Source organism: Dreissena polymorpha, chromosome 2 (assembly GCF_020536995.1).
Source record: "Dreissena polymorpha isolate Duluth1 chromosome 2, UMN_Dpol_1.0, whole genome shotgun sequence".
Lineage (NCBI taxonomy): Eukaryota > Metazoa > Mollusca > Bivalvia > Myida > Dreissenidae > Dreissena > Dreissena polymorpha.
The window spans coordinates 3,673,785-3,700,599 of record NC_068356.1 but is presented as its reverse complement, the minus strand read 5'-3'; the positions used below and the strand labels follow the sequence as shown (position 1 = coordinate 3,700,599).

The 26,815-nt window shown below is 36.5% G+C and overlaps 1 protein-coding gene across 2 annotated transcripts in view; it reads left to right on the top strand.

The window, feature by feature from the left end:
• The window catches only part of LOC127865649 (kinesin-like protein KIF23), an 85,515-nt gene that overhangs the window by 28,839 nt on the left and 29,861 nt on the right, over window positions 1–26,815 (top strand). For both annotated transcript variants that reach the window (XM_052405556.1, XM_052405555.1), the window contains exons 6-15: window positions 13,471–13,592; window positions 14,678–14,848; window positions 17,318–17,430; window positions 17,729–17,850; window positions 18,349–18,451; window positions 18,964–19,166; window positions 20,150–20,312; window positions 23,161–23,231; window positions 25,792–25,894; window positions 26,412–26,620. In XM_052405556.1, the coding sequence (XP_052261516.1) occupies window positions 13,471–13,592; window positions 14,678–14,848; window positions 17,318–17,430; window positions 17,729–17,850; window positions 18,349–18,451; window positions 18,964–19,166; window positions 20,150–20,312; window positions 23,161–23,231; window positions 25,792–25,894; window positions 26,412–26,620 (1,380 nt within the window). The remainder of the gene's footprint in view (window positions 1–13,470; window positions 13,593–14,677; window positions 14,849–17,317; window positions 17,431–17,728; window positions 17,851–18,348; window positions 18,452–18,963; window positions 19,167–20,149; window positions 20,313–23,160; window positions 23,232–25,791; window positions 25,895–26,411; window positions 26,621–26,815) is intronic.

Genomic DNA, 26,815 nt, shown 5'->3' with positions numbered 1-26,815 from the left:
TTAAAATCATTTGGCACATTTGTTCACCATCATGGGACGGTGTGTCGCACAAAAGAATCACGTCAATATCTCCAATGTCAAGGTCGCCACGACTAAAAATAGATTTATTTTAAAACAAACTTACAAAGGGGGTTAATTTTGTTTGTTCATTTAAAAAGTTCAGTTTGAGTTGTCTCCCTTTATCAGATTTTTTTTCACAATGAAAACCTGGTTTTGTGACAATTTTGTCCCTTGTTTTTCATATATTCGTCTACATGATAGTCGCAGAAACAAGAGTGGATAAATACCCGGTGACTTCGCAGATCATGGATGATAATTGCAGTATCAGTCATCGGGCACGATCGGGACCGTACTATGCTAAGTCTCTTAGCCAGTCGGTCAACATCAGACCATATGGCGACACCCGTCAGCCGGTCTTTGCCTGATGGCATTGGTCAAGGACATCGACCAATGCCGGACCATTTGGCATCCGCCATATGGTCATTTTCCAGTGACAACACTGGTCATGATATGACCGGTACGTCACCGGGGACATGGATCACGGACCATTGATCGACGTCTGACCGGCCGGTCCGGTCATTGATCACCGGTCATGTCACCGGTCATTGATCACTGGTCCGGTCACCGGTCTTGTCACCGGTCCGGTCATTGATTAACGGTCCGGTCACCGGTCAACAGTCATCAGTTAGGCCTGCCACCGATAACACCAGTCACCGGTCAAGAAGAAGAACTCGGTCTTCTTCATTGAATTATTCTCCTATTCGACGTCGAATACATCGTCTTCATCAAGGAGTAGACATCGGACACGCTCTTCTTCGTCGAACAGTTCTCATCGTCGCGGCTCTCGTAAGCGATCACGTCGTCACTCACGGAGACGTTATTCTAGAAGATCTCGGTCTCATCGCAGCCGATCCACATCTCGACAGTGCAGCCGATCCAGATCTCGACATCGCAGGAAACGAGGACGTCGTCAACCTTCACGTAGACATCAGCGGACTTCATTGAGCACAACAGGATAGTTATCGAACATACCTCTCCTTCATTGAGCAGTTCTCGGCGTTGATACGCTCGTAAGCGATCGAGTCAATGCTCACGGAGACAATATTGTAGAAGACAGTATTTCCAGCGTAGCCGAACAATATTTCTGCATCGCAGTTATATGGATGTCGCCACTTCTCACATAGGCGTTAATGAACCTACTGGTCATATCAATGTTCTCCATTTTATTCCTTTAGGAATATCATGTCTCCATTCCACGTGTGATGGTTTTTCTTATGGCATCCACACATGTTGCAGTCACCGAGCCGTAGTTGTATACAAACACTAGTTCGTTTAACTTTCAGGCTTCGGGATAAGCTGTTCTTTTCTCCACTACGACTACAAGGACACTTATGCCTATTAATACTGATAATCTACCGTTGTTTTCCGGTTAACATTATCAGATGACTTCAAGGATGGTCATTCTTCTGCACCAGATATTTCCATTCTGACGCAGTTATATTATACCGGTCCCGATCACCGGACATCGGTCACCATTCATCGGTCTTATCACCGATCACTGATCACCGGTCAGAATAAGTGATGTCTCATCGCCATCGGATTGGATTTTTTGGCACGATCTTCTTTTCCGAGCAGTGCTTGACATTGATATCAGACCATATGGATTCCACCATTTTTCGGTCTTTAACTGGTAACGTCACCGGTCATATTATGACTGGTCCGTTCACCTGGCTACAGTTACCGGTCATTGACCGGTCCGGTTCGGTCACCAGTTACCAATTACCGGTATTCCACTGTGTTTTCATCGGTCAATTTTTAGTATACCCCTGGCTATGATTGTATTGAATACTATATTTTATGGATTCAACAATCTACATGACTTTTTGTGTTTTTCAATATTGATGTTCTACTGGCGACGGTTACCAAATCATGCTATATCTGTTATTTTTACTTCTATCTCAACCGGCTACATGCAGACTACTGGTCTTGCAGAGAGATCGGCTGAAGTGGGCTCGGAGACTAGCATTGAGGTCGAACATTACTATTTGACCTCTATTAATTTATGTTCAAGACCCGAAGAATAAATTGTTTTAACCGCCTTTACCTGTCGGCTACAGACTTTGCAGTTAGTGTCACGGAACAGTTGGGACATATTAATGACGCTAGCAGGATTAGCAAGACGACATTTTGTATCGACTTCTGCTTTTCTATTGCTCCTACGACAGTGCATATTTTCAAGCTACTGGAATCAACAAGAGTTCTGATACATAGGATTGCCTATCAGATTGACCGCATAGCAGCTACAGTCTTGTAGATGGCTTAGGACCTATTGAACTCAGATCTTAGATCCTAGGATCTGGAGGGACCTCATCTTAAAGTTATTCTTCTATTAAACTTCTGGCCATAACAGGCCATCTTCCTATAACTGGTCGTATTCCTTTCGGAATTCGTCCCAGTTAGAAGTCTTGAAGTAAATAGATTAATCAAGTCAGAATTTAAGACTTCCATGCATTCTACCGGCAAGCGTGGACCCGCTTAAGGTTACTCCTAGGGTTTTCACCTTTTTTTGCCATCACACCTCCGATTCCGGAGGTACCAGTAATCATATTTCCGTACTTCGCAAATCAGGTTTTTTTTTCCACTTTTTGGGAAGATAGCCCATGGCTTTGGAATTGGGAATTGTATCTTCATTTTAATGAAATTGGGAAAATAAATTCATTAGCCTTTTTTTCCACATGAAAAGTCAACTGATTAGGGAAATACTTAATTTGATATAACTCTTTATAATCATTCAAATTAAAAGAACAAAATCATATAATACTTTGTTAGATGTAATTGAATTGAAATTGAGATAAAATACGCATTAGACTTCTTTCTAAAAAAAAAAAAAATTTTTTTTTTTTTGAGGGGGGGGGGGGGAATTGGGAATTTTTTGCCACATTTTGGGAAACAAGTATACTTTTTGGGATTGGGAACATAGCCGAATTTCGGCTATAAAATCGGGCCAAAAAAAACCCTGCAAATCGATGACTTCGCGACCTGTATTATCCAGGATTTTAAAGGCGCCTGTTATTGGTTCAAGAAGAGGCTATATTCTGTAGATAGGTCATACACTTATAAGTGTTAAACACTGTCCTATTCTACCAATTTTCAAGTGTGTTTGGAGTGATAAAGTTCGGCTTGCCGTGGTTTCTTTGCCCATCCATCCTTGACAAATGGTTCCAGTCACCGGTCGGTATTAACCGGTCACCGGTCCTTCTGCTGAGACGTCTTTTCTTACGTCCGTTTCAGCTTTATTTTTAAGATAATTGTATTAATCTCGGGATTATTCAATGACACAGATTTCCATCTTTTTGTCATTATTTACCACTATTCAGTGGTGTCTAGACTAGAAGATTTTCTTGGCAAGAATATAGTTTATTCTACCAGTCTTCCTTACATCTTATACAGATGTGAGCAGAGAAGGTTATGGACGATCACATAGAACAACGTATCTTGATTTTCTCAATTATGTGGTATCCTAATGAATATCACCTGCACATCTACATCTTGAAAAGCGAAAATTCTTTTTAGCTGTTTTTCATTTACAACACATTTTCACGATTCCTTTGTGATGGTTTCAACTATCACACATCGGTCGTGGTTTACTTACAGACACGGAGGTGATCATATTATCACTCCTTGCAACTGGAAATCAGGAACTTATTCGTTCTTTGCAAGAACAACAAATTTTCTCTATTGTCTTACTCATACGAGGTCGTCTCAACGCCCTGTTGGACGTTTTGTCCAGCAGTTCTTTCTTTCGAATTATTTTTCCGCTGGGTTCAAATAATGTAATTGCGCATGCGCGCCAGGGAAATTGCATTGTGTACATAGTATATCAAAGAATGTTGTTTATCATCAAACGCTAGTAATTAGGGTTATGCGATCGTATATCGCAGTGTATACTGGTATGCTGAACAACGTCAATAATGCAGTTCACAGAAATTGATCCAGCAGGGTGTGCGATTGTTATACATTCGTCCATTGACATAAACTGGAATATCTTGCCTTCTTGGTGAGTTTTTGCAATAACTGAGTTTTTGCCATAATTTCATGCAATATACTTAATGAACCATGGGATTATGGTTCTACGACCTTTGAAGTCACTTGTACAATTATTTTCAGGAAACTTCTTCACAGGTCAAAGATCATATCTCGGAGAGACATATTTTTACTGATCCAAACATGTGCCACTACATGTCTGGCCATTAATAACTTTTAGTTATCTCTACAGAAGAATGTTTTTCTGTTAGAGTTTCAATCCTTGTTACTTGTGCAAGGATAATTCCATCAGAACTGTATAAAGGTTCTATGGAAATTCATTTTTGACTGGGTATTCGAGAGCATAGTTATTACCTTAATCACTCTGCTAGATGCATAGAGGTTTTTCTCATCTTTTTCTTGATAATAAGAAATTTGTTCTTTTCTTCATCAAAGGATAGAGATTATGCTTTCGTATACCTTGTTTTGTGTAAGTCATTGCAACTCTGTGCTGTCTTACCTATTTTGGAACTGATCCAAACTATGGAACGTCAACACTATGTTTTTCGTTCCTTTACCTTCTTAAGCAGTTTTGACTTGTGTTACATGTTGGGATGCTTAATGAGCTCCCTATGAACCTTTTTCATCAGGCTTATTAACAGTTCCAATATAATTTTAAGACGGTTTTCCTTCTTATTATGGCTTTTACCATACAGAGAAGTGAAACTCATGCTTTTTCTGTTGAATACGACCAATTCCAGTTGGATCTATTGTCGTTTTCGCTTTGTTGTGTCAGCCAGGATTCCTTGCTTAATATCAAGTCCTCTATATGGCTTCTACCTTCAAGTTTCCAAGTTTTTTCTTAAACTGGTAGTCATGAAGATGAGGATAAACTTCTTTGGGCAATCAGGGCTTTGAAGTTCTATCTCAGCAGTGTTAGTCGGAAGTTCATTCGAGGTTCTCAAAAGACACTCTTCATTTCCCCAAAAAAGGGGGGGGGGGAGATTTGTCTGCGGCTTCTATTTCTCGGGGTTAGACCTCGACTAAGGAAAGTTACTCTTATCCTATCTAAGGATTCATTTCTTTTTAGGATCTGACCGCATGAATTAAGAGCTCTGTCTGTTTTGTGGGCATATATTAATCACACCCCACTTTTTGACGTGCTCTAAGCTGTTTACTGGAGGAATCCGACCACCTTTGTCATCTTTTTATCTTCGTTTTCTGAAGTGCCAACAATACAATTTGTATATGTTTGGGCTTGTTGTGGTTTCACTAATGGTAGTGTCTTCATTACGACATAGACATATTACTCTGTCCGAGAAGTCATAATTAATACCGTTTTAACGAAGATTACTTGATATCATTAGCTGATAACCCTGTTTATGGGTTCTACTGTGTTGGGAAAATATATACGAACCTTCCCACCGCAGCTTCAAAATCAGCATATGATAACAGGTCAGTATTTATGACATTAAAACAAATTTTTTAAATAAAATTCATTTTAATTATTTAATACTTACCTGTTATCGGTAAGTCCCATCTCCCACCCCGCTATTCGATTAATATTTTTGTATATATATTGAAAGAATATTGAGGGTTGGTTACCGATTTTTGGCTAGGTTGCAATGCACTATGTTTAACCTGGCCTGTATTACGGTATTGAGGTGGCGGATTCCCAGTTAACATTCCGGATGAGTTATTTCCCCTTGGAAAGTATAAGCATACGATAACAGGTAAGTATTTAATAATTAAAATGAATTTTATTTAAAAAATTTGTTTTAATTCCCTTTTTATTATCCCTGCCGAATTTTTGTTCGAGGGGATATAGTAATAGTCTCCGTCTGTCTGTGCGTCCGTCTGTCCGTCCTTCCGAAACTTTGTCCAGAGCATATCTCCATATCTATTCAATGGATTTACTTTAAACTTAAAATATAAACAGATTGCAACTAGGAGAAGTGCATTGACCAAGAACCATAACTCTATCTACCTAAGTTTTTGAATTATCTCCCCTTTTATATAATTTCAAAGTATTTTTTTGTCCGGAGCATAATTCTAAATCTACTGAAGGGATTTACTTGAAACTTGAAATATAAACAGATGGCAAGTAAGAGAAGTGCAGTGACTAAGAACCATAACTCTATCTACCTTATTTTTTAATTATCTCCCTTTATTTAATTTCAGTGTCCGGAGCATAACTCTTAATCTACTGAAGGGATTTACTTAAAACTTGAAATATAAACAGGTGGCAACTAGGAGAAGTGCAGTGACTAAGAACCATAACTCTTATCTCCCTTAGTTTTTTAATTATCTCCATTTATTTAATTTAAAAGTATTTTTTTGTTCGGAGCATAACTCTAAATCTACTGTGCAGTGACTAAGAACCATAACTATATGTACCTTAGTTTTTGAATTATCTCCCTTTATTATTATTCTACTCTAAAACAAATGTTCTCATACAAGCAAACACATTTCGGCGAGGATTTGGCACTACTGTGACAAACTCTTGTTATTGTTTTATTTGAGTTACAATGCTATGAGGTTTAATTTTATAAATACACTTATATGTATCATGAATATTGCTGGGCCAAGTGTGAAGTTGAGCGCTCTTAAACTGGTTGAACCCCTGAGTGCTTTGCATTGACCGTTGCAAGGCGGTGACCCCAGCTTTATTCTATTACTGTGAAACCATTTATTTTCGTCTGCACTTAAATTCGCAAATTTTTTATTTAAAAAAAATGCCTCAGTCCATATCCAATTAGGTTGAAATACTTGTCCGCAATAATTCGCGGTTTAGCGCTTGCGACACATTTTGTGGTGGAGAAAAGGGTGGACTTTTGGGAGGCCTGTTTGTCACGTGCCAATTAAATAGGCTTTTGTTATCACATGATAGTAATGGGCCCTTATTATTGTATGCAATTGACAAGTTCATTGTTATGATTAGCAGGCTGTCAAGCGGTCATACTTTTTCCTACTATTTCCTACTATTTCCTACTTTTTCATCAGGATCCTACTTTTTCCTATTTTTTTACCAAATCTTCCTACTATTCCTACTTTTTCATTTTCAATTGAGAATATTTTTTTTAAGAGTTTATTTAGTAAACTTGCAGTATGAACGAATCTTTGGCATGACTGTATCCCTGTTTATTTGCATTCATCTAGATGAGACCTGACAATTAACCCTCAAACAAACCCATGCTGACTGTCTGCTAGCACCTCTTCAGGAAGCATAAATATTTATTTCTTATGTAACTTATGAAATTATTGACAAGTTTTTTTTTAAGTAACAATAGTGCCTTGTTTACTTCCTTAGCATTTGTTCACTGCAGACTTCACTACCTTACACAGTTCCCAGTGATGCAAGAGCTGAGGGAACCAATTGTTTATTCCAGTTTTATTTTGTTTCCATTGACAACAATTTGACCAAACCTTATGCATGTTTACATGATATTGCTGTTTGGAATGTAGAAATATAGAGATACCATGTATTGTATGAGTGGTTATGTAATATGGAATTTATTACACAAGTTATTGGAAAAAGATAAAACTGATGCTTTGCCGAGTTTTCATCATTTACAAATATAATGTAATAAATTCTGTATTACATGACAACGGATATGATGTTCTATTGATATCAAAGGTACATCATGTTTAGTAATTAAAGATAAATGCACAGAGCCTAAATGCCCTGATACATTTTTATGCTCCCGGTAATGTGGCATATAGCAGTTGTACTGTTAGTCGGTTTGTCTGTCTGTCTGTCTGTCTGTCTGTCTGTCTGTGTGTCCGTCCGAGAACTTTAATATGGGCCATAACTTTTGCAATATAAAAGATAGCAACTTGATATTTGGCATGCATGTGTATCTCATGAAGCTGCACATTTTGAGTGGTGAAAGGTGAAGGTCATCCTTCAAGGTCAAAAGTAAAAAAATACAATCCAAGGAAAGTAATAAGCTTTAAAAGGGAGATAATTTCTAAACCTGTCAAATGATATATTGAAATTTTATTTCAAAGCGGCGCAATAGTGGGCATTGTGTTTCTGACAAACACAATTCTTGTCTAATGATGCCATAGCTAGTGAAGTAACTTCAAGGTGTTAAAGCGTAGTATTAAAATTATTTAACAGCATTATTACACTCCCGCGAAGTCATCAATAATGTAAAAACCATTATTTGAAACTGGAATAAACAATGTAGTGCAACTGTTTCATTGCCCAATCAATGATGTCATAAAAGATGTCAGGTGATAAGGTCCTATCTCCAGTTGCAAAATCTGCTCTGCAATGACCAGTCATTTTGAATGTAACTTAAGTTATTATAACTGCACCCTATTGTCAATTTAAAGGTTTCACAATGTAGCTGTAGCAGAGCATTGACACTGCTTTATATACTAGTATTAATCTTGAACAACAAGTTGGTGTATCACTAAATAAATTTGGTCTTCTGCTTAAGGATATAACATGCACAATATATTACCATTTTTATATCGATACACAGAAGACCTCTAACCACTTATTTGATGATACACCAAAATGAACAGCATCTAATTTTACTTCTTTATCAGGGTAGCTTTGCTTGAAACTTAATTATCATAGATACACTATAAGCGCTAAAATGCCTAGTGGGAAAACAAAGTTTAACCCTTCATGGATGGAAAAGTTGGACAACAGTGGAAAACACTTGAATCATGGTGCAAGAGAGATACCGGCAATGAGTTTGCAAGATATTATACTGTCTGAATGAAGTCCATCTTGTTGTAATTCTGGTGCTAATCAACTGATAAGTCATGCAGATGGATAAAAACACAAGGAAAACATGAAATACATGCATGATAATTCACAAAAGCGTGGAAGTGCCCCAAAGCCAAGCAGCTCTCAGGGTGGTGGGGATAAATCTATCTGTATGCAAGTACAACCATCACACAAGGAACAGATACAAAAGGCTGAAATCTTCTGGGCCCTTAAGGTAGCTTTAAGTGGGTATCCATACAGAACATGTGATGGCACTCCTGCTCTGTTTCAAGCTATGTTTCCTGGACCTGTGTCTAAAAAATTAGTATTATGTATTCCTACTTTTGAGGGAAAAGTTCCTACTTTTTCCTAATTTTTTCCTACTTTTCTTGCAAAAGTAGTTCCTATTTTTTCCTACTTTTTGAAAAAAGGTCACTTGACAGCCTGGATTAGCGGATAATCGGGACTGAATAACCATTAATGAGTGTTTGAAACAACGAGGCCAATTGCCAATTAGTCAACACCCTTGAAGATCACACTACACACAATGGGTAATAAAGTTGTTAACAATTAGCGCTTTTTATGACTATGCTACTTAAACAAAGTCGATGCATTCAATACAGCTTAACTGCAGCCGAATTTTACAGCAATGACATGTGTCAGTTAAGTGCTCTGTGTAATGTGCACCCCTTTGTGTCAAAAACGGATTTATCTTGACTACGAAACAGGCAAAGTGAGAACACGTGGATTACATTGGATTTTAATGTCTCATGCCTGCGAAATTTAGTCTTAATTTTGTTTTAAATTGGAAAGAATTATTTGTTTGAATCTTAAATTCATCACTCGGTCCACTTACGAATAAGACGAACATTAATGCCTGAGGAATAATAATGGTTTCACAGTATATGTGTATATTGTTTTGTATTGTGCCATACTGTTTTGGCCATTGGTCACTTGCCATGTTATGATAAATAAAGGTCCACGAAATGTTGTATAATAAGAATGCAATGCTGCTGGAGCATCTCGAGTTTCACTTCTTTATATTCATCCAATGTCCGTTAGAGGCAAACTCATTTTATTGATGTTTTTTATTGCTTATATACCAGGGGTGTAAATTATCCAGAAATCTTAGGGGGAAATTCTTTGAAAGCGCGATCAATTGCGAACGAAATTAGTATATTTGTTAAAGCTTCATCGTCTTTCTGGAAATTTGCGCTAGGTACAGATTTTGCCCGGTATTTTATTTATTTATTTTTAATTGACACAGACATGAAAGGTAACTCGCAAAAAATGAAACATTGCACATATCCACCATCATGAAATATTCTTAGTGATCAATTAGCAAAGTAAAGCAGATCAATAGCATATTGTAAAGCAATATATCAACCAGATTTCGTATTTGCTAGGTAAATGCTTTTCATTTTTCAGCATTCAAACGATATGCTAATTATTTTTCATGTGCAAAACTTACATTTTTTAACCAGGTTTTCCGAAGGAAAAAACTGGTTATTAGATTGGCGAATGCTGGCGGGCGGGCGGAACAAGCTTGTCCGGGCCATAACTATGTCGTTCATTGTCAGATTTTAAAATCATTTGGCACATTTGTTCACCATCATTGGACGGTGTGTCGCGCAAATTAATTACGTCGATATCTCCAAGGTCAAGGTCACACTTTGAGTTCAAAGGTCAAAAATGGCCATAAATGAGCTTTTCCTGGCCATAACTATGTCATTCATTGTGAGATTTTAAAATCATTTGGCCCATTTCTTCACCATCATGGGACGGTGTGTCGCACGAAAGAATCACGTCAATATCTCCAATGTCAAGGTCGCCACGACTAAAAATAGATTTTAAAAAAAAACAAACTTACAAAGGGGGTTAATTTTGTTTGTTTATTTCAAAAGTTCAGTTTGAGTTTTCTCCCTTTATCAGATTTTTTTTTCACAATGAAAACCTGGTTTTGTGACAATTTTGTCCCTTGTTTGAATGTAATTTATGTTTGACGTCCTTAATAAACAAACATAGATTCACGAATACACATGCGGTGATACAGACGGCGTGATTTATAATATTACGCATAGTATTCACCAGAAAATGCAACTTGAAAGACTATAAAATAGTTCAATAAGTGAGGGCTGGTGGGGGGGGGGGGGGCTTTTATCACTGTTGGGGACCTGTGTGCCCAGACCTCCTGGACAATAGACACCCCTGTATACTTATTTTAGACTTTTCAATAAGTATTGTTTTGTAAATGTAAACATTAAATGACATTAAAAAAAAAAAGTTTGAATAAGTCCATTTATTTCCCCAGTAAAAATTCCCCCTGTGGTATTAATTATAGAAACGTGTTTCAGTATCAAGCTTGTTGTGAGTAATTCTGTCCTGATCTGTGTAGGCACCGCCACCATGTAAGCAAATTGTTTTTTTGTTGATTTTTAACTCTACATCATTTACATATTCAAAAACATATGTTTACATAATTGAACTATTCTATATATAAACTATGTTATTCTAAACATCAATGCATATTGGAGCAATATGATCCAATTAATGTGAACTATTTTGGGCCTGATTGCTTTTGTTTACAAATGATGTACTACATATTATTCATACTTTTCAGCAGTTTTTGATAGCTGTATATAAATACGATATTTATAATTGTTTATGCAACTGTTTAGATGATCAATTTCAGCATGGTTACAGCATATTAATTTGTGCAAACGAGGGTACCCTTGCAAGTGAATCTGGAACTGTGTGAAAAAAAAATGAAATATTTTTCGTTCTGCCATTATTTTTGAAGAAATTATTTTTTAAATTACTAACAATTGGAGATTGGTATTTTTTTCTGGTTTTCTGAGGGGAGATAACAACACTTTATTTGCTTGTATTTTCTTTATTTTACTTGTTACCCCTAATTTGCTGTCAGGAAGGCATTTACATGGCATTAAGATTCTGGTATCAATATATACCAAATAAGTCTTGCCTTAAAATATTTAGGTTCATAAGATTGAATTTTGCTATAAAATTTGGGAAAGAAGTTTGAGTGTTTTTCAACTTGGAATGTCTGTAAATTTTTCTTAAGGTAGCGCACCTCTAATGGGCACATATCCAAATATAATCTAAGTAATTATTTTCTTAATCAGCATCATTTCACTGAACTACATGCAAATTTGTAGGTAGGCTTTCCATGCTTTTTAAAAAAATATTCCGATTTTTTCAAAACCACCCCCACGCTCGGCTTTTGTCCAGTTTATTTTCACCCCTGGGGTATATAAAAGTTCCATAATTCATTCAAATTTCCAAATATGGGCATGCAGTTGGTGTGTACAGATGCTGTAAAGGTGTTTAAAGTTTAAACAAGATGAAATAAGTATTCTTTTACAGACATTTATTTTTTACAAATTTTTATCTATGGAAGAGCGCCATGAAATGTAAGTGATTTCAGCCAAGTAAAAATTGGGTCGGTTAAAAACAAAGTGTCATAAAATTCAAAATAGTATCATTTACGTCATATTTTAAACTTTGTTTTTATAGAAACACTATATACAGCAAAAATACCAAGAAATAGACAGATTTACCGTTTACTTTTTGAAATTAAAAATAAAAATGCAACATGCATGGTTCGTATTTTCAACAGAAAATCACCCAATTTCGCCATAACGTTTTAATTTTAAAAATTGAAGAATGTGCATAAAAATTGCAACATATTTAACAATAAATATAGCTTATATGCCATATTAAATCAAATTACGTTAGAAAATAAATAAAACGCGTCGCAAAAAAGTATATGTCGTCGGCAGGATTCGAACCTGCGCGGGAATATCCCAAAAGATTTCTAGTCTATCGCCTTAACCACTAGGCTACGGCACCTAATAGTAGGCTCTTCAACCTTCGAAGATATCGCGGGAAATCATTAGAGGTGCGCTACCTTAAACAGTGATTTTGGATGCAGAATTCCATACGATAGGAAGTATGCAAAGAAGGAACAGAAAATCAAAATGTCATATTAGTCTATTTTAGAGTTCTTAAACCTTAATTCACAATATTGACAGTTTGTTTAGGATTATTTGTTTATTGCGAAGGGTCTGTTGCATATTTGAACTGGTATGTTGTTTATTGGGATACTAGTAGTTTTTATGTCTCCCACCACTGTAGTGGGGAACATATTGTTTTTGCCCTGTCTGTTAGTCTGTCGGTCTGTCTGTCTGTTGGTTTGATCAGACTTTAACATTTGCCATAACTTTTGCAATATTGAAGATAGCAACTTCATATTTGGCATGCGTGTGTATCTCATGGAGCTGCACATTTTGAGTGGTGGAAGGTCAAGGTCATCCTTCAAGGTCAATGGACAAAAAAATAAAGTCAAAGCGGCGCACAAGGGGACATAGTGTTTCTGACAAACACATTCCTTGTTTAAAAATATAATTTTTTGATATGATGCAAAGTGGGGAGTTGGTCAGTACACTAATAATATTTTGTTCAAGCTTAACATAAAGTTTTTAAAACACACATCTAAAATTAAGTTACTGTGAGTTTATCATTTCCTAAAAAATAATAATAAGTTATAAAAATCAAGTCTCTTTGGCCTTTAATAATGTCTGCCCTGAATCATAATCAGGCAAACAGTAAAATGATAAAAACAGCTCTTAAATTAGCATAGCCTGTGACTGTGGACCATCCTTGTACTCTTGTTGTTCAAACTTCAAGTCTGTTCTGTGCAGGTGTTCAGGCCGGACAAGCTGAACGGTTTCGAGGTGCAGAGCGAGGCCGATGCCATGGTTGAGCGACAAAAGAAGGACATACTGCCGGGGCTGGCCCCTAAGACTCCTGGCACCACCAGAAAGTACGACAAGGACCGGCCATGAGCATTCATTCCACATAATTTTCTCAAATGTTGAAAAATGTTGGAAAAAAGGACCCATTAAGTGGCTGTTTAGCATTTTCATACATAGAAACAACTCTCACTTTTCTTATATATGTTTACTATATCTACAGCTTTTTTGATTGAATCGTGAAGCTTAGTATGCAATGCCAGAAATAATAGATAGGGGAAAACTATATGGAAGTGCTTTGTCTTTGAGATAATTGCCCTATTATAGTAACTTGACATAAACAGACGCATCATAAGAACATCAGGGGTGTGATTTTTCCGCAGATCGGGTTATCCAGGGGTCATTTCCGTGAATATCGTGAATTCGTAAGGGTTATCTGGGGGTCATTCCCGCTGTTCGCGTTAATTCGTAAAAAAAATTGGAGGAGGGGGGTACGACCGATTCCGCGGGTGTATTTTGTGAGTGTTATTTTTAAACGAGCGATTTCATTGGCTGTCGTTTCCCAATCTTCCAATTAAAATTGGTCTTTTGACATGTGATTCATGTTTGTTTGCTGATTTGTTTGCACATGGCTCCTTTGTTAAGCGAAAATGAAGATTATTGAACGAACGAACGAATATCACAAAATCTGGGAGATTAAAAAATATATTTTAATGGGAAAGGGAAGAAACAACAGTGGATATAAATCAGAAAGTGATAACACTGTTTGAATGGGTGCGGAAGATCGACTGTCTTGTTAAGGCTTAAGTCATATTCCATGTGAAGAAATCATGAAGTACGGATCCCGTGGTAAATTGTCGTTAGTTGAACACTGTTACATTGTTGACCTTATTTTGGGTTATGCACTCGATTGGTGTAGTTAAAAAAAGTCCACAGAATTTTCCTCCCCTCAGGCTTTACCTCAATCACACCCCTGGAACATGAATCTTACCATTGCTATGATAAGAAATAGCTTTAAGGTGAAATGATTTTGTAAAATAAATATTTGTATTGTATTTACTGTACAACGTCAGTGAATACTTGTATGGATAAGACTGAAAACAAGTTGTTTGCTTTATATTGACTGATATCGAGTATTGTAATTATTTAATTTTAGGGACAAGAGCGATTTTGTTCGAGACACAGGCAGAATGGCAGACCCAACAAAAGTAGCTGACGTAGATGAAGACAACACCTATGCTGTCTTTGTGTCTTATATAGAGATCTACAACAACTATGTGTATGATCTACTGGAGGAGCTTCCTTATGATAACATCACAGGTTACAAGTAAGTCATCATAGGTTACAAGAAAGTCATTACAGGTTACAAGTAAGTCATCACATGTTACAAGAAAGTCAGGTAGCCATGTACAATTTTTAAGCTGCTTGTCTTGCAGTGCCATCTGCCCACAGTCCTTTATACCATAACATTTAATATTTTCCTAATAAATTTGCACGTAATAACATTTTTTGACATTATTATGCAGGAAACTACAAAGTATCCATACACAAAATACACCCATGTGCTGCAAGTGGCAGTCTGCATAACAAACACTTTGATTAATGTATGACTATTGAATGCTTCAAAGTCTGATGATGGGCTACCGAAGAAGCAAAAAAATAAAATAACTAATCATAAAAAGGGGTGGTCTGTTGGGCAGCCTGTCTGATATTTGTATCTGCCCTGAGCAAAATATGAGTTATTTAAGCAGGCAAGTCAAATTTTACACCCCTGCTTATTTGGGATTGGCGAGTTCCAATAAAATAAGGAAAATTAGCATCAATTTTGTACAAATTTGGAATTTCATTAATGTGAATGAAAATCTTAAAGTTGTATAAGTCGTTGCTCTGAGCAAAATTGAGCTATGTTAGAATATTATCAACATCATGCTTTTGTTTTAAGCATTAGAAACCAGCAAAGAAACATTTTTATATTAAATGTGTTATAAAGGGATAAGTATCCTTCTATTTTCAAACTGAAAAAAGCTGATACTTTTATTATACCCCCACAAATGAAGTTTAGGGCCGTATATAGGAGTGAGCTCGTCGGTCGGTCCGTATTAAGTGTCCACTCTCTTATAGAGCTGCAATGATTCGATCCGATGCATCGAAAATCGGTTTTAAATGCGTCGATTCGATTACGATACCAACCCTACCAAATTTGATTCGATTCTTTAACATATAGACATAGACACGTAAAGTGCGCTGTACTCGGACTATTTGATACAGGAAGGTATAGGTTTTATCTTTGCCTGTAATTACGACGCGCGTGATTGGTTACTTATTACTTTAGTCATCCAAGCAATAAGCGCGTTACGGTCTACTTTCGGAAAAAGCGTCAAAATGGCTGAAAAAGTTGTGGCCAACAAATTGAAATTATCAGATGCGCCAAAATAGCTAAAATCAAAAGTGTGGCAGTATTTTGGGTTTCGGGATGGTAGCCCTCCCGATAAAGCTACGTGTAAACTGTGCTTCACAGACGTGGCGTACCCTAAGTCTGGCTCAACCACTGATCTAATGCAACATGTCAAATGCAAACATAACGTAAATTAGCAGGAGGTAGCACCAGTGCAACTACTCAAGTGGGCTGATAGTACTATTACTCCACTGACTCCAGATGTTCTTATTATTATTTATTTATTTATTATATTATTGTGTTGTCAACACAATCTTCTAGTCAGAAGTTTAATGATATTAATATTGAGCTCCTAATTTGCTATTCATTTTTATGTGTTTTATTGAAATATTGACCTCATAATTTGACAGAAAATTGGCAGTTTCCTGCTAAATATTTCTTACAAATGTTAATTCAACCCACTTTCAACAGTTTTTAAAACACTGTTGAACCAACAAAACTATATCAAACAAACACACAAATGCCCAATATATCTAGGTATGCAACACATTTGATGAGAAATGTTTATTTTGAGGCAGAAGAGTGAATACATGATAAAACTAGGTTGAAAAATGAATCGAATCGGAACAATCGGTATCGGAGTGTCTGAAATCGAAATCGAATTGGGCTGTTGGGGAATCGTTGCAGCTCTACTATCTAATTCAAGTTGTTTTTATCAGAACGTCACCAAACGTGGTCAGAAGTTGTATCTAGATGATGTCCAGGTCAAGTTCGAATATGGGTCATGTGGGGTCAAAAACTAGGTCACGGTGTCACTTAGTGCGTTTTAAACATTGAGCATGGTGTCTGCTCTCTAATTCAAGCAGTTTTCATCCGAGCTTCACCAAACTTGGTCAAAAGATGTATGTAGATGGTGTCTAGGTAAAGTTCTAACATGGGTCATGGCAGGTAAAAAACTAGGTTACAGGGTCACTTAGTGCGTTTTAAACATTGAGCATGGTGTCCACTCTCTAATTCAAGTAGTTTTCATCCAATCTTCACCATACTTGACCAGAAGTTGTATCTAGATGATGTGTAGGTCAAGTCGAACATGGGCCATGCCGGACCAAAAACTAGGTCACAGGGACACATTGAGCATGGTGTCCGCTGTTTATTTGTGAAGACAACATGTAAAATATTCTGTGTCAATGCGGCATGTGGGGGTATTTGTCACATCTGTGACAAAGCTCTAGTTCATTCGAGTTTGAATACTGCCAATTCTTAAAAAAGATAAGTGGGGAATATAATATTTAAACTTTTTAGGATTGAAGTTGGGTATTATAGCATGTTTAAGTAACAATTGTCAAGTGATGTCCTCACCTGCTGGGTCTAATAAAGCGCCTGGAAAACCTGTGTTTAAAGGCCACCCCAGTCGAAGATGCTGCGTAACGACGCCAGCGAAAACATGTACGTGAATAATTGTACAGAGGTGGAGGTGAAAAGTCCAGAGGAGGCCTTTGAAGTTTTGTTCAAAGGTAAGAGCCATTCTGTTTTAAATTTACATGCCTGAGTAAATTAATAGTGAACTGGGTGTTTTGTAAACTGTTGTACAAACCATCTAGTATAACCTGTTAGTACAGTATTTAGAATGATAACAAAAATCATTATTTTCGCATTTCTTTGGGCATGATAATCTTAGAGCAGAGTGTTTTTTTTACTGTTTTGTAAACGTGTTGGTTACTTGAACATTTGTAATTTGTCTTTGTTGAACATTTCCAATTTGTCTTTGCATTTGTGTTATAATTTAAATATTATTTTTACACGTTTTATTAGGTCAGAAGCGAAGGAAGGTGGCCCACACATGCTTGAATGCTGAGTCCAGTAGAAGTCACAGCATCTTCAACATCCGGCTGGTTCAGGCTCCACTAGACCCCTCTGGTCAAGAAGTGATTCAGGTTTGCTGAAAGCTATTTGTTTAATAAAATTATTGCATCAAAAGCCACAGGTAGATTGTAACACTCTCAAGTTCTTTCTTCTGGCAGAACCTGTACTTGGTGTCTTTAAGGAAGATCTAAAGAATTCTCCCACATTTGGGATTGAATCTGTGACCTGCCTTTTGCTGGAGGTCTGCCACATCCAAATGCCACGGCAAACTATGAGCATTTTGGGACTTGATTTGGGAAAAGAGGCTATTGGCATTGAGGTTGTCACTCAAATCAGCTACACAATCAGTGATAAATAGCAGATTTAAAGATTGGAATGGTAAAAACAAAAAAGTTTTGCTCAAAATTGTCTATAACACCTTTTTAAACAACCCAAAAAGCCATTATTTATACTGCTGCATCTGCCTTTCAAAAATATATGTTCCTTTTACTGCTAATGAAATAAAACTGATAATGTGACAAAAGTTACAAATATCCTGTATATATTCACTTTATTTGAACGGCTTTCAGGACAATGAAAAGCTCTGTGTGAGCCAGTTGTCGCTGGTGGATTTGGCTGGCAGTGAACGTACCAACCGCACCAAGAACCAGGGAGACAGGCTCAAGGAAGCCAGTGAGTTACGTTCTAATAAATGCTTTCCAGTTGTTGTTTTTAATTCGTGATGATAAAATATATTTTTTATCTCATGAAAAAAAATCGTTAATCTACCAAAAAAAACAATAGATGTATCCTTGTTGTGATATTCATGAAAAATTCACTTTGACACGACTGCTGATGGCTGTAGCCAGAGTTTAAATTTGTCACTCATATAAGACCATTGATTTGGCTTTAGACTTTAGAATGTTATGAATAGTTTTCTTGGCTACTATGGTTTATAATGGCTCTGACATTTGTTTGTAAAAAAAAATACTGATTTCTTTGAATCTTAATTAAATTTATGGCTAACAATATTTCTTAATATTCACCAACATGGAATTTAACAAATTCAATTTATACTTTCAGGTAATACAAATCTAACACTGTAGGCCTTGGTGAAATCTCAATGGCTGTTTTGGCCAGCTCTTTCTCAAACATGGAACCAACTTCATTTAATTGTATTTAAAAAAATCACTTGATTCTTTAAGGTAACATCAATCAAACCCTGATGGCCTTACGCACGTGCCTGGAAACCCTCCGAGAGAACCAGAAGAATCCAAATGCCGTGAAACTGGTGCCATACAGAGACTCAAAATTAACGCACCTGTTCAAGAACTATTTTGATGGTGATGGTCGCGTAAGGATGGTGGTGTGCGTGAATCCCAAGGCGGAAGAATATGACGAGACTGTGGTACGTTCTTGGGTTTTTAAAGACACCAAGCATCTAAGCCTTACTTTGGGAAAAGGAGGTTTAATGCATGTGCGTTAAGTGTCGTCCCAGATTTTCCTGTGCAGTATGCACTGTTAAATCAGGGACGACACTTTCCTGTTTTAGGACATTAAACGTTTAAAGGAAGTCAGGTTTTTGTAAAAATTCAATTTGCATGGAAAGTGTTGTCCCTGATTAGCCTGTGCTGACTTCACAGGCTTATCTGGGACAACACTTAATGCACATGCATTAAGCCTCGTTTTCTCAGAATGCGGCTCATATAAATAAGATTTTCTAAAAAAAACAACCTATATTTCTGACAAAAGAAGTACTGAAAGATTTATGTATGGGCAATTTTATTCTTTGTAGAGAATACTATTATAGTGTTGAATACAGAACCATAAGCTTTTGCAAGTAGTTCATGTTTTATTGCAGTCAAGATATTGCTAATCTGCAGTCAAAAACTGGTATCCTCTATATCTCATCATTTTGAGTTAATGGGAAAACAACAAAAGAAAATTGCAAAATTTTTCAGAAACACATGATTCACATAAAGTGATGTCATTACAGTTAACACAATGATGTCATTGCTCTGTGCTTGAGAGCTTAATTATTTTTTGCGGCCATACTGAAATAAAGCTAAGTTTATTTATGGGGTTTAATGTGACAAGGAATGCCTTATGATTCAATAAAAGTTAGTGTGGGAATAATACTGGTACTGGTAAAGGCCAATACCTTAGACCAACATATGCAATTAATTTAAATCTTCAAGACATACAACTGGGAAGAGAAGAATGGTTAATATTATTATTAAACATAGGTTCTGCCTGTCGTTGTTAAAAAATTATATCTCTTTCAGCATGTAATGTCACAGCAGGTGAAACATAAACTGGGGTTGGCAATACACGACTTTCTGTTATTTCAAACCAACACAATAGTGTATACAATAAATTGCACTGTTTCAGCATGTGATGAAGTTTGCTGAGATGTCACAGGAGATCATGGTTCAGAGGTCACAGCAGGTCAAGTTTGACCTGGGACTGGCACCCGGTCGGAGGCGTCTTGGGGAGAGGTTGATGGAGGAACGAATACAAGAGGAGAGACTGAGAGAAGAGAAGAACAAGATGGGTAAATTGATGAATGGCTTTTATTTATGTCCCTGGATCGAAAGATCGGGGGCATATTGATTTTGGCCTGTCTGTCTGTCTGTCATGTATTGTGTGTCCCAAAACTTTAACCTTGGTTGAAGTTTTGCAATTACTTTTGCATTATTGAAGATAGCAACTTGATATTTGGCATGCATGTGTATCTCATGGAGCTGCACATTTTGAGTGGTGAAAGGTCAAGGTCATCCTTCAAGTTCAAAGGTCAAATATATGGCTTCAAAGCGGCGCAATAGGGGGCATTGTGTTTCTGACAAACACATCTCTTGTTTCTTCAGCAGGGGCCTAATTTAAGCCCATTCTCCCAAGAAAAGTGCCATTCAAGATAAATTTTGATGCAATGTGTGCCAATTTTAAGTTACATTTGGTAAATTAATTCACCTCTCCGTTTTATTGAAACTATTCCCTCAAACGGAAGGCTAGGCCCTTTTCCCAAATCAGGTCGAAAAACAGCCCTGGGCTGAAAGTCACGTTAGATTGACTTTCTGAAAAGTTGAGTGTTTTATTAGTTCAACCAATATATACTTCTTTTTCAGAATGTTAGAGTTATCCCTTATAAGCATACAAACTTGTGTTCAATAAAGTACCACAATTCTTCATACATTTAAAAACTTATAATATCCAACTCTTGTAATTAAAGTAGTTCAAATGTTACACCTAGTTTTGATAACTCTAAATATTCAAAGTTTCCAATGGATCTGGAACAAAAGGAAAACCATTGTCTTTTGGTTACTTAAGTAAAATAATAGCAGAAGTTATATTGAATTCTGTGAACAAGCGTAATGCACATGTTTATGTCTGATTTATGTCGATAATTTGAGCAAAATTTCCAAAATGACGGGATGCAACATTCAATACCTTCCAGTGTGCCAATTACAGTGAAAACATTGACTGTGAAACCATTTATTTTCGTCGGCACAAAATTTCGCCCTTTTCATAAAAATGACTTTTTCGTCCGCTCTAAAATTCGGCCATTTCTGGTTTTGAAAAAAAAACAACGTCCGATTTGTTTGTAATACATGTAATACGCGTATGCGAAAAAATCGTGCTGGGGAAAGAGAGGTGACACTTGGTAGTCACTTGCAGGAGGTGGGCCTTGTTCGGCATATGCCAATTAACAAGTCTGTTATTTTAGGTGATAGTAACTGTCCCTTATTATGTTACGTCATTGACACGTTCTTTGTTATGATTAGTGGATAAGTGGGACTGAATAATCGTTAACGAGTGTTTTAAACAACGAAGCCAATTTCCAATTAGTCTTTTTCCATTACTATCACGGTCAAACTGATAACAATCTTACCTTTATCGGAGCCAATTAAAACCAAACAACACAACACAAATCAAAATGTTCTTCATTAATTTGTAACAAAGCGCAGAATGTATTTCAGTCAGGTGTTGATCACACATCGTCATATTTTAATTGCGTTTAATAGTATTGTCTTTAATCCGGATTCGCCGCGTGTAGGCTGTATAATCTGCAACACCCCTGAAAAACACAATACACACAATGGGTAATAAAGTTGTTAACAATTAGCGCTAATCAACACTACTATACCTAAACGAAGTCGACGCATTCAATACAGCCTTGTTGCATTCGCGTTTTACAGGAAATGTCAGTTGTCAGTACACTGTATAATGAACACCCCTTTGTGTCAAACCCGGATTTAACTTGAGTGTGAATAGTCGACTGTTTCATGTTCTTTGTATCAATACCATCTGTGTATCTGTATTATAAGTATACCAGTCAACAAACAAGGTGCACGCTTCCGCATATGGGTATTCGGGCGTTAAAAAAATTGACCTACGGTTTAGTGTTAACGCCGTCGAACGCATTAAGCAATATAACTCTTTTTTTCTCACTATTTCTTTATTTGCAAAAAATACTAGTGGCTTATAACTTACCTTGCAATCTTTTTTTCTCGCATATTGCGAGTGTTAATTTCAAGCCCTGTTTATATGCGTGGATTACGCTGGATTTAAATGCCTCATGCCTACGGTAATTCAGTCTTATTTGTTTCAAATATGGGACATGATTGTTCGTTAGGATCTTGAATTCGTCCATCGGTCGAAGGACGAAAAAGGCGAAAATTAATGTCGGACGAATAATAATGGTTTCACAGTATTTAATTTACCGGTGTGTAAAATATTAGCCTGATCACTTTGCTTAAAAAAATTGCTTGTGAAAAATTGTATGTTCAAAATGCCTGACCAGGCAATGCCATTTTCAAATCAGCCTGTGCTTTTAGTTTGTAACAGATGCTTGTTTGGTGGCCTTGTGATAAGACTGTTCCGCTGTTTGATTCTATATAATATGTTGATAACATTTAATAACTTTAACCAACCAACTTGTGTGCACCCTGGTCAATAGTCATAAAGACACAAAATGTCAACACTCTAATTTTTTTGTGATAAAATTATGTCCTGGTGGCAATATGCATTGATTTATTATCCCCCGCCATAGGCGGAGGGATATTGTTTTGGGCGTTGTCTGTCTTTCCATCCGTCCGGCACTTTTGTGTCCGGGGCCATATCTTGGAAGTGTTTCGGCGGATTTCATTGAAACTTGGTATGAGTTTATATATGGATAAGAGGATGATGCACGCCAAATGGCATTGTACACCATCTGTTAATAACTGAGTTATGGCCCTTTGTATCTTGAAAAAAATGCTTTTTAGTGTCCGGAGCCTTTTTGGTCCTGTAGCCATGTAAGAAATAGTGGCTTTTAACATATTTTTAAAACTGATTTATGGAATTAAATGGCCCTGTTGATGTCTGTTGTAAGTTCATGGATTACCTTGGTACTTGTGTTTCAGAAATCGAGACACCATCAGTGCCTGCTCCTGCTATGATATACAACCTTGGACCAGATTTCCCCAGTCTTCAGGTACAATAATAGTTTGATGAGGCACAGTATTTGTAAAGTTTAAAGAAATATCTTTTAGCAGTTTAAGGAAATTTCAGAAATAATGTTCTACGCTGACAAAATCCTGTTTTTTCTACTAATATGAAGAAAAACAGGTACTTGCTTTGTTGGTTTGTAATATATCATGTTTTACCACATGTTTATTTGATGAAACTTAAATTGATTAATATATCTGAAAACTATTACATTAAAATTACGCATCAACAAAGTAATTGTGTTTATTTTGCTGCTGCTGATGCTTGGACCAATCATAAAAGTGCTAATCAATAAAGGAAATTTAGACATAATGGGCTTATTTGAATTAAATACTTTAACTCATTTCTCTAAACACATTTGTATCCGGCATACTTCTAATCAAACAGTTACAAAGGATATTTTGTGATAGCGTTTATCAATTCAAAGAGCATATTATTTTTTTGCAAATCCTTTCTCTCACTTGTTGATGCTTTCTTATTGGACCAGACATACATTTGTTAAAAGAGTAATGCGATAAGTCAGTGTACTCATTTAGGGAACTTAAAAGAGCCAATACATGTACTATAATATTTCATGTCTAAACTAATTTCTTTTTATAAAATCATTTTAACATTCCTGCATCTGATGACTTGAAAAAACATAAGGACAAAAGAAAGCATTCCTACAGACAAGGAATTTCAACTTAAAATAATAAAAAAATATGTTAAATTCAAAATGAGTGTGATAATGGTATCATTTGATGGTCTTTTGAAATAGCATGAAAAGTACTTTAACCTTACTTACAATGGTTTCTAAAAGGCTAAATTTCTGGAGCTTCAGGGGGACTGGTTTCTCAGGATTGCATTGAGGGATTTGAATCTAACTTTAAACATGTATTCCTCATATTGAAATGACCCCATCTACCTAGTTTGGGAAGTTCACTTTGAACTTTATCAAAATATATGGACTTTTTGTAGTATGACGTTTAAATATACACCAAATAGGCAGGACAAAGTTTTTCCGTAAGCTTGTTTTTATTGAGGGATATCATTCCAACTTACAGTACTTATTCAGTTTATTGAAATGACCCCATTGGCCAAGTTAAGCGTTACTTGTTTTAAAAATTCGTAATAAAAAATAGACCTTGTTCGCAGATTTTCTTGTCTTTAAAAATGTCATTAAATTAAGTTATTGACAAGTAATAATATTTGGAATAGTTTAAAATAGTTACAATACTAGGAAAAAGATCCCAGTCCGTCCTCACTACTTTTGTTAGGATTGATCACAAAATTGTTTCTACAGGCATTTTTCCCTACTTCTGAATCAAGTAGGGTAGTGATCAGTTGCTGCTATACACTGTAACTCCAATATAGTGCGGTCCATTATAACGCTGTGTCCAATATAACGCGGGGGGTGCTTGGATCCTGTTTTTTCTTCAACCTTCCATTTCTGATTCAAATCCATGTTATGCAACTTCATGTATTTTCAGCAAATTCAAAGAAGTCGGCGATCACATCTTGATTGCTTTATCCGTCCCTTTAACTGATTTTAATCGTTTAGAGGTTAAACAACACTCAACAGCTAATTGGTGTTAATCTGTTATGTAATGTCAATAAAGGTGTGAAAATTCACGAGTCAGTGTTTATTACATGTATTCCCTATCAGAGCGGTCCGGTGCGCTAATTTCAATAAGGTAAGGGCAAGCAGAATAATTATGAAATTAGAATTATTCAAAACAATTACCTGTTTAGTGTATTTATCGTGCATTGTATTTCGTTGTATTAACTATGGCTGTGTAAGTGTGTTATCGTTTATTACATGCTTGATAAATAAAAAGATCATTGTGTATGTTAAATGTTTCAGTACCTATACGAAAAATAAATTTAAAAATCATGACAATTTATTTACATGCTACCACAGTGTAAATGTTAACAGAGATTCACTTCAATTTTTGCCGGTTATCAGAAAGTCCAGGGAAAGCACATTTTTTTACATGCTGCGTATGATGCAATAAAACATTTCTGGGTACATGTATCGTATTGCATTCAATCTAAATTTAAATCGCTCGTTCAATGAAAGCTGTGTCCCATAATGCACTGTACTATTTTTCTGAAAAATGGCGTATGCATATGAATTTGTTTATGAAATTCGTAAACATATTTCTTGTCATAAATGTTTAAGATGTTGTAATTATATTGGATTATCGGATAAATGTGCAAATTAGAAAAGCGGTATGTAAACTGTTATCGTTCGATTCGGTTTATATGCATGTATTTGCGGATGACAACACAGCATGGCAATACACAGGACCTATATTATAGGCTATACTATACCTGTTTTTGTATAGCCCCCTTAAATAAATAAGCTCAAAACTTATAACGCTGTCTGTTTATAACGCTGTTGTGTGGCTTGGACCCCGTCATCCGCGTTATATTGGAGTTACAGTGTACTTATGTACACATATGTGTACTAATAAACCAGCTAATCCAGGAAAACTGGAAGTGAAATAACAGAACTTTGTGATATGACTGATTATATACAATGTATGTGATGTCTTGTTTTTCAGATGATAGACCACAACGATGCTGACACTCTTAACACGCTGTTAGCATTCCTTATTGAACGGGACTCCAAGAGGCAAGCCCTGGCTTTAGACTTTGAAGCAAAGCGTAAGTTCCCTTGTATCCTCTTGAAAAAAAAGTGTGTGCTAGAGGTTTGGCATTCATATATATAGAATACTAGATTGATTAGAGAAATTTGCGAATGGGAATGATCATGCATTTCCTGTATTGTACCGGACTGTTGATGGAATGATTGCTGTATGAAATTTCTTATTTGTTTTATTTGGAAACTGTCAGAGGAAAATCTTGTTGGGATCTTTTGGAAAGAATATTACTTTTTGCCATTGTTTAATAGCCAATTTTCATGTAATTTTGATTTTAAAAAAATCACTGATTATTTTGCAAGAATGAAACCTAATCAACTCAAAACAGTCAAGTGCCTTTGGGTCTCAGGGGAGCACCTGAGGGCTTTTGTCCCTCTTGCAAAGTATTTATTGTACTCAAGAATTAAAGGCTTTAGTTTAATAATCAAATGTATAGTATATTAATTATCATTTTCTATAACCACTTGGGACGTAAAATTGATTAAACTTCAGAAGCAACTTATATCCTATATGTGTTACAGAAGATGCATTCCGAGCCAGACTGGTAGACTTTGAGCAAGAACACGAGCGCTTGCTTGATCGCAATGACGAACTTGAAGAGCTTGTGGGCAAAACAGGTGGGGACGTGTCAAAACTGGAGGCCAAGTGCAGCAGTCTCGAGCGCAAGATCTCAGCCCTACAGGCCCAGCTGGAGGACTCTGAAAGAATGAGACGGGAGTGTGAGGCTAAGGTAACAATGACTGGGCTACGGTTACAATGGCTGTAGGCAAAGGTAACAAGGACTGTAAGCTACAGTTACAGTTACAATGACTGTGGGCTACGCTTACGATGGCTGTTGGCAAAGGTAACAATGACTGTAGGCTGCGGTTACAATGGCTGTAGGCTAAGGTAACAATCACTGTAGGCAGTGTTTTTTTTCACCATT